At 36.1% G+C, this 12,551-nt stretch overlaps 1 protein-coding gene across 3 annotated transcripts in view; it reads right to left on the bottom strand.

Moving 5' to 3' along the window:
* Positions 1-12,551, bottom strand: part of LNPK (lunapark, ER junction formation factor) — a 50,418-nt gene that overhangs the window by 15,348 nt on the left and 22,519 nt on the right. For all 3 annotated transcript variants that reach the window (XR_007632070.1, XM_050340158.1, XM_050340159.1), the window contains exons 9-12: positions 8,232-8,450; positions 4,430-4,535; positions 3,650-3,720; positions 2,218-2,388 (exon numbers count right to left, since the gene is read on the bottom strand). Coding sequence is in view for 2 of the 3 variants with exons in the window: in XM_050340158.1 (XP_050196115.1) it covers positions 2,218-2,388; positions 3,650-3,720; positions 4,430-4,535; positions 8,232-8,450 (567 nt within the window). In the remaining variant the exon portion in view is untranslated. The remainder of the gene's footprint in view (positions 1-2,217; positions 2,389-3,649; positions 3,721-4,429; positions 4,536-8,231; positions 8,451-12,551) is intronic.

The raw sequence follows: 12,551 nt of genomic DNA, 5'->3' as shown, positions 1-12,551 counted from the left end.
TGCATCTGTAAGGGAAGATGTTCTCCCTTCTTGCTACAACAGCAGCTGTATCACTGTGGTGAACAAAAGCTGTCCCCAGAGCTCTACCTTAACGAGAGATTCATACCTTAAATTTACCATCAAGGAATACGTTTGTTTACTAATAAAGGCTCAACTGCATGTAAGCAGTTATGCTTCATAGTACAGTTCTGACAGAAAGAGTCATTTACTGGAAATATTTTCTCATTCAGAAGAGATTCCTTTGTGGCAAGTCACGGGTAGGTACTGGCCTCTTCTACATCAACAAGATATTTCTTAGATATTAGTTATGGAAAAAATCAACACATATTCTATTTCTGGCTGCTTAGCAATTATCAAAACAAAATTATTTATATCATCTTGGAGGTTAAATATCCAGAAGAGATCAGCTATTTAACCTAGAAAACCAAAAGTCAGTACACCAGTTAGTTATTTCTTATGCCTCTTCTGAAAAACTTCACCACACACTTCCTGTCAGGAAAAGACAACTGGGGAATGAAGCCCACAGTTGCTCATTTTGTTGTTTTCAAATAAAGCAGTACATTAATAAAAGACTACATCATAATTACATTGTTAAAGGTAAATCAGTAAAATCACATTTACTGCAATAAAGCCATCCTATTTTTCTCCTGAAACAGTTGATAAAATTTTGCTTTCCAAAAAGCAAAAGCTATTTTGCAATATTCACTCCTACATCTGAAGTGCCTCATGAAAATCTCACACTAATTCTTAAGGTTTTACATACTATACAACATCTATAGACTGACTCAGCAGCTCAGACCCACTAAAAGCACAGTTTGATAATCATTTCTTTCAATGATAATACCAGATTAATCAGCCAACACTCATCCCAAAACCTCTAAGAATCTCTAGTTATAATACTTAGAAGATCCCAAGGCACACAGCTCCAAGAGCTGAGTATCCTTTAAGGACCTCTCCATTTGACTCACACAGAGGAAAACAAGCCCACTTTTAAAGATCCCAGTAATAAATGATGTCTTTATCTTTTAAGTTCAAAAGTAGTCAAGAAGGGTTTAAACCTATCATCCACTCACTAAAAAGATGATTCTATGATTTGAGGGCATGTAAGACATTTTTATTGTCTTAGTTTCATGTATGTGCATTCATTCTTACTTTCATGCCAGCAACAATACTTTCTTTGAGGTAAGAGTGCACTGTGACACAGGAAAAGAAACCAATCTAGTTTTTCTACAATGCACCCTGACAAGGCCACACCCTGAGACAGCCACAGTTAGATATGACTTCCCTACTGGTCTTGTGCAGCCTTCCCATGTCAGTAAGTGAAGGCCAATGCCATTTTGTGCTCCCTGTTAAAAATAATCAAGCAGAAACATTCTTTGTATTGCGCTCTGGCAGTTTGCCACAGTTGGTGCGTTTCTAGCTGCACACTATTCAAGAGCTTCCCGCCATGATCCCTGCTTAAACTAACACGAAGTCCCATCAAGCACTCAATAGCACATCTAAGTGGATATCCTCTGGTTTGCAGTTGTAATTTCTGGAGTTTTTTAAAACACTGCATCTTCCTGTTGGCTGTACACCAGATGCCTACTGTATCTGCAGACTATAAAATGTCTCAAAAGGAACTATGTTAAATTAAAATTGACAATTTGTCTTTGAACTACCTGAAATTAAACAAGGCAGTTTTACTAGATTTTCCTGCCCTGAGGAAAAGAGCAAAAGGAACAAAGGCAGAAATTCCAACACACCTCAATCAAATGACCTGCCAAACACAGTGAAAGTTAACTACTTTGGGACATAGTCTCTTCTTAACCATTTCTGTAATTTACAGTGCTATTTTCTGTTTGTCAGTAACATTAGAGCGAAAAAATTTGTTATGCCATCACCTGCATGAGATATTAACTAATATGAAGAAGTTTTAAAGTACAGGTTATTAATGTCTTTTTTCCTAATTTGGAAGCAGGGACAAGAACTGAGAAAACATATAAACTGCACTTATTAGGAACTCAGAATAAACTGTACTTCAGTTAGAAGGGACCAACAACAATCATCTAGACCAACTACGTGAGGCTTGACCAAAAGCCGGATTGAGCAGTGTTTGATTATTTCAGCTGTTGTTATTGTTATTTTAAAAAAATGTATCTGAACAGAGAGCTAGATGACAGGGGGGATTTCATTAGACATTTTAAAAAGACCAGACTTGATGAGATTAGTACATACCTTCTGTCTGTTCAGTCTCCTGGGGCTTTTTCTCTCTGGGTTCTAGAGGATCAGTTTCAGATTGCAATTCTGTAGATCGCTTTTTTTCAAAACTGAACTCTGGAAGTCGTGGAGCTCGAGGTCTAGTTTTTCTTGCAGGATTCAGGAAAAAGCAGTAGGCACACCTAAATGCTACATAAAGCACACCCAGTAAGTAGCCTCACTAATTAACTTCACATTTCACCTTTATTCCTACACTATATTCTGACAGCCCAAAATACAAAAAAAAGATAATTAATTAAGTGATTATGAGTACCTGAAAGTATCTCCACCAAATTTACATAAACAGTTCCATACAGGTCCTTTTTTAAATTCAGCATACAGTTGCTTTTTAAAAACCTGTTCGCTTTCAACTCTGCTGCACTGAGTAGTGTCCAACACTTCTAAAGATTTGACCACAATGAACATAATAATGCAATTCAGTACCACCAGATGTTGCCATTGTTCTTCTGTTCTTTCCTACAAAAGAACTAAGTTGGCAGACGATTTTTTTTTTTTGCTCTCCTTAAGATGCCACTTTCCTCACCCTCTGAGTAAGGAGATGTTAGAAATTCCACAAGGTATGTCTCACTCTGCTTTTTGAGGAGTATTCTGCTTCAGTGGTGCTTAACTAAGAAAAAGCAGTTCTGTTCTGCAGAAGTATTGGATACTACTTAGCAGTTAAGCATCTATTTCTCCTCTCCCCACTCCAAGAGGGCGGAAGTGGCAATTTCTGGCACAGTTGAATTGTGAACTCACTTGAATTAAGATGACACATAGACTACATATCTTTGGTTTCATAGGAAACATTCAGTGCTGTATATTTACTTACAAAATTAAGCAAAACATAATTAAATAAAAGATTTATCTAAGATTTCCTGGTTTCTTAAGTATCAGGCTTACACTTGTGGTAGAAGGTAGGTAAAATAAACATCTGTGTTCAATAAAGAGCTGTGTCTGTCTCAAGTTATTGTCAGCCATAAATTCACGTAGAGCGCCCTAGGGCTCATTCCCACTCTTTTTCCGATACCTCCCCAAGATCTTCTTGACAACGCAAAACTTTAAGTTCTGCTTAAAGAGGCACACTTTAATGTCAGATAGGTTCTCAACATAACACCTTTCTGAGAACCATTCATAGCCACTAGCAGTGTTCAGGGATGTACTCGAAGAAGCTTACTTCTACTGAATAGTTTTCTACACAAAATGCTTGACATCAATGTTGCAATAAAGTACTTCTTTAAGTCTTGAAGTCAGTCTTTGGATACAGAATAATAAGTTACCAAAAAATGTTCCCATATGAACTGGTACTTCACAATGCCAGTTAAGTACTTAACTGCAACCAAAATGAATTATGATGCATATTAATTATGAAACATAAGCCTAGTAATGGAGTCTAACACAGATTAGGTCTTACCTATGTATTCAAACTCTTCCTTCAAAGCCATACCATTGTGGGAAAAACATTGCTGACATATAAGGGCATACCTAGAAAGTATGAATAACATATAATTATATACCTTTAAGTAATAACACACTGAAGGGAGATGCATTTTACCTTACATATTGACTAATACCTTAGATACTTTCTCTTAAAAGGTAATTTCCACATAGAAATTATTATCCTTGAAAGTAAACTAAATCTGCACATTGCATAATAGCATTTAAAGTTGGTTTAAGCACAGTGAAATATTCTTAGCTACACTATAAACCTCATGGTTCAGCATATTTCTAATATCATCACTGTCAGAAAATAACATCCAAATTAAGTTAATATTCATTAGAATACAGTTAATACGAAAAGTGACCATAGTTAACGTAGAAGTTCTGATATGACCGGACAGTTCTGAAGGCAATCTGAAAGGCATTTATAATGGATATAAAGCTGAAGTGCTAATGCAATCAGTTCTGGGGATTTTTTGTTCAAATTATAAATCATTCACTAACTTGAGTACAGATTTTCTTTGTATCACATGGCTAACAACACCCAAAACAGAGGTTAATTTTGCCAAAATATTACCAGTATTCCTGCAAAGAGATACCAAGTGAAACAAGGAGTAAAAGGCATTTAATTATGAAAATACTTTGGACAAATTCATTTGCAATTCTTTTAACCTTGGCAAGTCTGGCTTAAACAAAAAGGTTAAGAGGCTTTCTTTCCCCTAAATGTTTAGTATTTCTTTTAGAACACTTTTACCTGTTCTGAGGACCATCACCAACCAAATACTCAATAACTCTATCCACAACTCCTCTTTCTCGAGGAAGAATAGGTCTTGCCAAAGGAGGACCTGGAGGATGAAGACCTAGGAAGAAATGAATTATTTCAAAATTATTTTCAACTATATTATTGTATGTGATATTTTACTATAGGTTCTAGTGTAATAAAATAATTCCACCTACTTAATATACATGGCCATATTTCTCAGTCCACTAGGAAAGCTGTAAGATTTTTAAACCCACAATAGTTGAAAATTCCTCTTCCGTTTCTTTAGCTTATAATCTTAATAAATCACTCTACTTTTACCCCCAGTAATCAAATTTATAATTGCTAAAGAACTTGACATATCAATAGTATTCAATGATTAATAACAAATAGAGGTTTTTAAGAAAGAACAACTCCTTAACTGATTTTTCTTCATATATTCTCAACTCTGCATATTTACACTTCTAGTTTACACCAACAGAGCTGGTAAAATCACTGTCAATAGTAGAAGAACTAAACATCAGGGTAACATGATCTACTGAAAGGTGTCCCTGCCCATGGCATGGGGGTTGTAACTAAATGATCTTTAAGATCCCTTACAACCCAACCCATATGATTCTATGAAGATGTGACCAAAGAAGCAGCATCCAAAACTATTGATACCCTTGGACAAACACACATAGAAGTAAATGTACTTCTTAAGTAGAGTATTCATAGAAACATAAAATACACTGAGTTGGATGGGACCCATCAGGATCATCGAGTCCAACTACTGGCCCTGCACAGGACATCCCCAAGAGTCACAACACGTGCCTGAGAGCATTGTCCAAATGTATCTTGAACTCTGTCAGGTTTGGTGCTGTGAGCATTTCCCTGGGCAGCCTGTTCCAGTGCCCAACCACCCTCTGGGTGAAAAACCTTTTCCTGATATCTAACCTAAACCTCCCCTGTGACTCAGTTTCACGCCATTTCCACAAGTTCTGTCACTGGTCACAAGAGTGAAGAGATCAGCACTTGCCCCTTCCCCTCCCTTCATGAGGATGTGAAAACCACAATGATGCCTCCCTCTCAGCCTCCACTTCTCCAGGCTCAACAAACTAAGTGACCTCAGTTGCTCCTAAGGCTTCACCTCCAAACCAGAAGGCAAAGACAACACAGCAAGTCTTACTATTCGATAAGCTGATCCAAGATGGGCTTTAAGTTTAAATACAGTATTAAATTAACTGCCAGCAATTACCATCTCAAGCCTCCTACCTTTTAACCCTCATAGATAGAAAGCAATAAAGGAAAAAGTAACTTAGGGCAAAATGTATTACACTGCAGTAAACCTCCAGCTCAATGCCACATGCAGCTAACCTCCATCCTCTGTGACAAATGTCAAACATTGTAAGAATCAAATATTTCCAGCAGTGGCCTCTTGAAGTGCTACACATACAACAAGACTAATCCTGCCATTAAGGTTGCAGTATTCATAACAGCACAGCCTTTCAGAACAGGTCTCATCAATACTGGATAACTGATCTAAATGGACTGCCCCAATCTTTAAAAGCACAAGAAAATTTGATCAGAAAATACTGCAACTTACAACTCTTCAACAATAAGTACAAAAAAGTTTCATACTTAAATGTTTTTAAAACAGGTAAATTTTCACAAACAAGAGGACTGAATTCAGGAGATAACAATCAGTGAATGTATTCCCAAGTTATCCCCATATTTCATCCTCAGGCAGGAACTCAGACCAAGAAAACCTTCACAGTGGCAAGGTAGAACAAATTCATTCTGCAAAAGCTGTCCAAAGTAAAGGTCGGGCAAAATGCATTTCCTAAAGCTTCACAGAAACCAGAAAGACCCAATGCTTCTATCAAAAAAATGCACTGATACAATCTGCAGTAAAATTAAAGCTCTAGAATAATTTTGTGAATACCTGGCTTACACTCAAATGTTTTAGACCAACATTCAAAAGCCCAAGTTTTCATATGACCTGTAAATCACCACATATTAAAAGTTTCTAAAAGACAAACTAAGTAAAAATTGAATAAAGTTACCTAGAATGAAACAACACAACACACTCCAAGAACTACTTCAATTAACTGTCTGCTAATAACTCAGACCAACCATCTTGGTTCTCATGCTGTTATGGACACCAGTAATTAATATAAACATCAAAAGCAATCATTGAAGAAAGACTGGTCATTTCTGCAAAGCTTGGCAAACTCTCAACTACCTGCTGGTTATTAATTTTCAAACATATGGGAGCTCTGTGGTAATACACGTTAAATTGATTCTCCTCTACAAAATATAGCATAATGAAAATGAATTATTAATCTTCTGTAGAGATAATTAAGGCTATTCATATTTGTTGCAAGCCATGCATAAACTTAGATATAATATTATTCTTATAGATAATGAATTTACACACTTTTCACTACGACTTTATGACTGAGATCTTATATGCCTGGAAGGTTTGGGGAAATACAAGAAAAAGCAGGGCCTCCATATGAGCTGACAGTTGCAGTGGCTTCCGTTGCTATCTATGACAAAGTAACATGTTTGGTCAAAATACCAGTTACTAGTGGGGAAAAAACCATCTGTAAGATATTATCACAAAAACTACATTGAATATTTTAATTCCCAGGCTTGGCAACTGTCCTTTCAAACAAGTCAGTTTCCTTCTTCCTCTGAACCATTTACGCAGTAAAGGCTGAATTTCATCCAGCTTATTCAATGTACCTGAATCTTCCCTTAAGAATAAAGCTATTATATAGCTGATATTATTTTATTATATAGTCAGCTTCCTTAACAAGGAGCATGCAATTTTAAAGTCATGATGGAATTTTCAGTAAGCAGGTATCAGTAAATGTGGTTAGCAACCGAATGACCAATTTCCTGTGCAAGGAGTTAATTTCTGGTGCTTCAAGGTAATCAAGATTTACTAATAACTTGCCTTTACAGTTCATAGGAGTTTCAAAATAAAGGTAAAGAGCTACTAACAAAAAATAAGGCTTAACAGCCTGGCATGAACCCATACACAGCTTTACCACCTATGAGGAGAAATGAGAACAATACTGCCCATCCAAAACTCTCAAATTCTGCAATCCTTGTAATGTAATTTAGTTCATACTCTATTTAATAAAGTCCATCCCACCTGAACACCAAACCAGAAATCAAGGTAAAAACATTTTCAGGATATGAAACTAAGTTTTAAGGAGTATTCATTCCTACCAGATTTCAGCTTAGTGCTAAGTTTTTGACTCTTGTACCAAAATAACAATGCCATTTTAGAGTTCAGCTACAACAGAGACAACTTTTCTGTTGTATTTGGTATTTTACACTTTAATCTATGAGTACAGATTGCATGACTATACCTCCTAGAGTAAAAACTTAAATAAATGTCAAGATGTATGTTAAAAAAATATGTGCAGGGTTTAGTGAGAAACATGAATGTATTCTGAAAGTGTTCTCCTCTGCACCTGATTTATATAAGCATAGAGCTCTTCTAAACTAAGAACATAAAAAGGTATGCTATATTGTTGACTACAGAATACTGCAAAGTTTTATTGCCATTTAAACAAAGAAGCCATAACAGTTAAATGAGCTCAGGCAATAGGTTTCAGCATCAAAAGGTGCCAGCTGTAAAGAGTTATAGCTAATTGAATATGGAACTCCCGCTTAATCAGATAACTGCTCTGCTATTTCCAAATGAAATGCCATTTCCATACTGTCTGAAAATGGCCTATTTTATTGGTAACCAGAGAAAACAATATAAACTGTAAATAACATTAAGTGTTCTGTTTACCCATTCCAGGCACTGAAGTAGCAGGGGATCCAGGGCGTCTTGGTAAAACATTTGACTGCAAGGATGGCACAACGGTTCTCTCCGGGAGTCCACTCAGACCCGATGAGTCTCTCTGCAGATTAGGAGATGCTGGAACCGGTGACTTGGGAGAACCTTGTTTAGGAGTCACAGGTGGGGGTGTAGAAGCATTTCTTTGAGCTGCGGTCCTCTGACGAATTTCTGCCAAGAAATATACGTACTGAATTGAGCATCTAGCATTCTAAGCAAGCTATTAGAAGTAGTACACTAATATTTTTATTACAATCAGCAAATTACAGAGTCAAACAAAACCACTAAGGTCTAAAACTAGATCATCAGCTACCTGGCTGAGCATGCCATAGAACTAAATACCACATAGAATATTGAATTTTAGTAGCAATAATCATTAAGGTGTTACATACTTTGGGCAAAATTCTCCTAGAAGAAAATTAGCAGATACTTCATGATTCTGTTCTGTAAGGTAGAATGCTGGAGATATGAACAGCTAGACTCAAACCAGGGTGTTCAAAACCGACCACTTTTTACTCCATGGTTTAAACATGATTCCAAGTACTGAGCTTTCCATGGGACCAAAACTATTCAGTCAGAATCTAAAATGTCCAGGCTAAGTGCCCAGAGTTATTTTTAAAAATCAGATTGGATAAATGAAGCAACTCTAAAACCAGAAGATCATAGTTTCATTCACTTGTTTCAGCAACCCTACCATGAAACCATGTTTTGAATTGTCACAAAGCAAAACAGGGTCTACTGGAACATGTCTTTACTTTTACCTCTTCTCACACCACTATCAGACTTACTATTAAATCACTATCATGAAAAACTTACTAGGTTTGCTCAGTTGTTCTTACCTCTCATTAAGACCAATGGGAATATCACCACAGTAATATATTATGGTTTGAATATTATAATAACCATGCAAACCTGAAGTTCATACATTACTGCAACAAATCAAATTGAAGTTAAACAATCCCTTTAGGTCTGCAGACATTAACGTGGTTAACAAGTAGCAGCTTAGTCTCTAAAAGGAACACCCTAAGAACGCCCACAACTAAGGCTACAGTAACCTACAGAGTTAGCACATAGAACCCAAATCACTTTGAACAAGCTTGCTTGTCTTCCTTCACAAAAAATGGAATTTAACATTACATTTGGACTTTAAAATCATCCACGTGTTTCACGATTAGAGAGATTTTATTTTGCTGACTTTGTGTCAGGTTGGAAGAGTTTAAATGCTTAGCAGGCAGTTTACAGGTCCACTGGCAGCCAGCCACTAGAAAATGGGTGTGCTGAGTCTGAAGGAATGATCCCTGTCCCTGAAAGTACAACACTACCAGGCTAAACTTCTGCTTTGGGTGGAGAAGGGGGGGAGTATGTGACATCAGCTTACACTAGCTAAGAAAGAGTTGCTATCACTGAAGTACTAGGTCAAACATAAAAGTTCTGCTGGAGAACTGCCAACATCCAGTGCCATGAAAATTGCAACACACATGGGTTATGGTCTTGTCTACTTATCTGTATGTATAAATAAGATTTAATATACAACAGAAGAAAAAATTAAAAATCCTTTGGAAACAACAATTAAAAAACTATAGTGCTCAAACTCTTACTCAAACTCTTACTATCCAACTCTTGCTAAATCCACCTAGTTCAGTTTCCTACAGAGCAGAAAAAATTACTAGTTTTCCCCTGCCACTCTTCATGTGCATGACCACATTACTTCACACAACTTCACCATCCAAGTTAGATCACCCAATGAGTATGAAGATTCTGTATTTTAATTTGATTTTAGCAAGTAAAAGTTTGTCCCTTCACTATTTAAGCTGTTCAGAATTTGGAAACCAGGATAAATTGGTGAGGTAGTTGCAGAAATTCCATTAAGGTTTCCTTAGTGACTTGTTTCTATTTTGAAAACTGCTCCTATGCGGAAAGTTTTATCTTAATTAAGTATTCATTTATGATGAACCTCACCATTAAAATGTCTTCAAGGGCTTTTTGCGAGAGACAATAGTAATAACCTGTCAAGTTTTACTACACTAGAATAACTGCATCATCCTCTCCATGCCATCTAACAGGCATGACTCAACTTCAAACAACATATTGATTATGACCCATGATTTCTTATCCATTATATTCAAGTTTGTCTTGCAGTTTCCAGCTATGTACTAGTTTCAAAAGTTAAGCTAAAGGTATGCAATTTCTCAATTCTTCTCAGCTCCCCATATGTTCAAAAAATAAGTGATAAATATAAAGCTCAATTCCACTTGTTCCAGGATCATTTTAAGTATCTATACAAAGACATATTAATACATTCTTTTTTCACTACAAAGCCTTCTTTATATTGTTTTCTATATAAAAATGTTGAAGATCATGACTGTAATTTCTACATATGGATGTTACTTATACATTTTGAAGGCTGTCTTTCTAGATCATGTGGTTTAAGTATGTTAATTTTGATTGCTTAACAGCTCTGAGTCTGTTTCAATAGGTCATGGCTTTATTCATATTTATTCTGAGCCCACAGTACATTATTCCTAAGCAATTTCCATACTGCCTGTAAGAGCTTTGCCCCTTTTGCCTATTCTTTCTAAAGGGTTGTTCCAGGCAAGTCTTCTTTAAATAACTTTCAATTAGGAAAAGTTACTGCTACTTTAAAAACTTTCCCCATATTTTTGTTCCTGCAAAAATGTTGAACACAAGTACTACAGTCAGTGTTAGAGAGATGTACTTCAATAGTTTTAGTCTCATTACAGAGTAGAATGCAAGACTCATTGCTAGTTTCCAAAAAATTATACTGGGTTATTCACAATGCCTTTTTCTTTTTCCTCCACTTAAAAGTTCATTTGGCTCTCACTCTATTTTATGATTCAGACTTAAGACAACATGCCAACACACTGCTGCTCCCCAAGTAAGACAAGTTACCAGAACCTGCACTATGAGAATATGAAAAATGCTTTCCTTGTCAAGACCTATAGCCCATCCATCCCAGTACTCCATTTCCTAGAGTGGCTGTAGATGTTATTTAGTGACAACACACTAACCTAAATTTCTGTTGCCTGCATCTCTGACACCATACCCAGAATCCATAAACACATTATCAGGGATGTTAGAGAACACAGCCCTGTCTCATAATTTTAGTATCACATATGGACCCTGTTACCAATAAACTCTTCTTAGAAGTCCTTTTAAACCTGCTGTCCACTTTCACAGTAACAGCCCTAATTTTCTTTTGCAGTAACTGAATATGATCTATATACTTCTCAATTTGCCTTATTTTGAGATGTAATGTGTTAAATTGCCTCTTGCAAAGTTCCAGGTTTCCATAATTTCAAGTTCCACAACTTAGCTGAGTAACACGTCCATTGACCTCAACCCTAACACAACATACAGTTACTGCTGCTGTTGTTTTAATAAAGCTTTGCAATTTTCCAAGGATTTTCTTCATTAATGATTTTTGTGTATCCAAAAGACAACTGCATGAAGACACTTAACTTAAAAATAGAACTTTTATTCTTAAAGCACACTACAGTTCAAATTCTCCAGTTACTAGCACTCAACAGCAGGCATGCTACTCAACATAGTCAACAGTATGATCTCTTAAAGAATATTAAGATATTGCAGTGGTGAGGCAGCTGCATCTTTCATGTTTACAAGCGTAACTATTTTATTTTTCCCCTCACTTCAAAACTCCTTGGTTTTTGTAAAGAAGAAAACATTTTTAAAGAGCTACAGTACAATTCAGGTCAATATATAGTTTACATAACTTGTTGGCTTCAGTGTCAAAGACCAAGCATTTTCTTTCTTCCTCCTCATGCTTATACCCATCCCAGCCTGCAACCATCTGTTATTGCACTACTTTTAATTCAAGTCATGGAGCAAATTCTTTTACAATACAGCCCTGTTAACAGTCATATTAGCCCAATGAAAAGAGCAGGTTATCAACAACAGGATATGGTTGATAAATATTTATTTCACTGCAAATATACACTTACTCTATTTTTCTCTATGGCCAAAGTACATGCTCATTAACTCCAGCCCTCAAAAAATTTCTGAATAGATGAAGTTGCACTTCCCTTTTCAAATTCCACTCCTTCTAGATTTCCTGGTGCTTTCTTATGCCAAATTCAAGATTGATATGAATCATCTGTTAAAGCTACCATTATCTAATTAAGAAGCACATGTCAAAATTACAAAAATTGCAAAAAGAGCTAAATATATAGAAAAATTGGGGCACTACCAGCTCTTTTTCTGAAAACCAACTATTATGCAATGCTGGTAAAATCT

Source organism: Myiozetetes cayanensis, unplaced genomic scaffold (assembly GCF_022539395.1).
Source record: "Myiozetetes cayanensis isolate MyiCay16 unplaced genomic scaffold, myiCay2020 scf9, whole genome shotgun sequence".
Lineage (NCBI taxonomy): Eukaryota > Metazoa > Chordata > Aves > Passeriformes > Tyrannidae > Myiozetetes > Myiozetetes cayanensis.
Note: the sequence above shows the minus strand (reverse complement) of the source record. Positions and strands in the feature narration are given on the sequence as shown.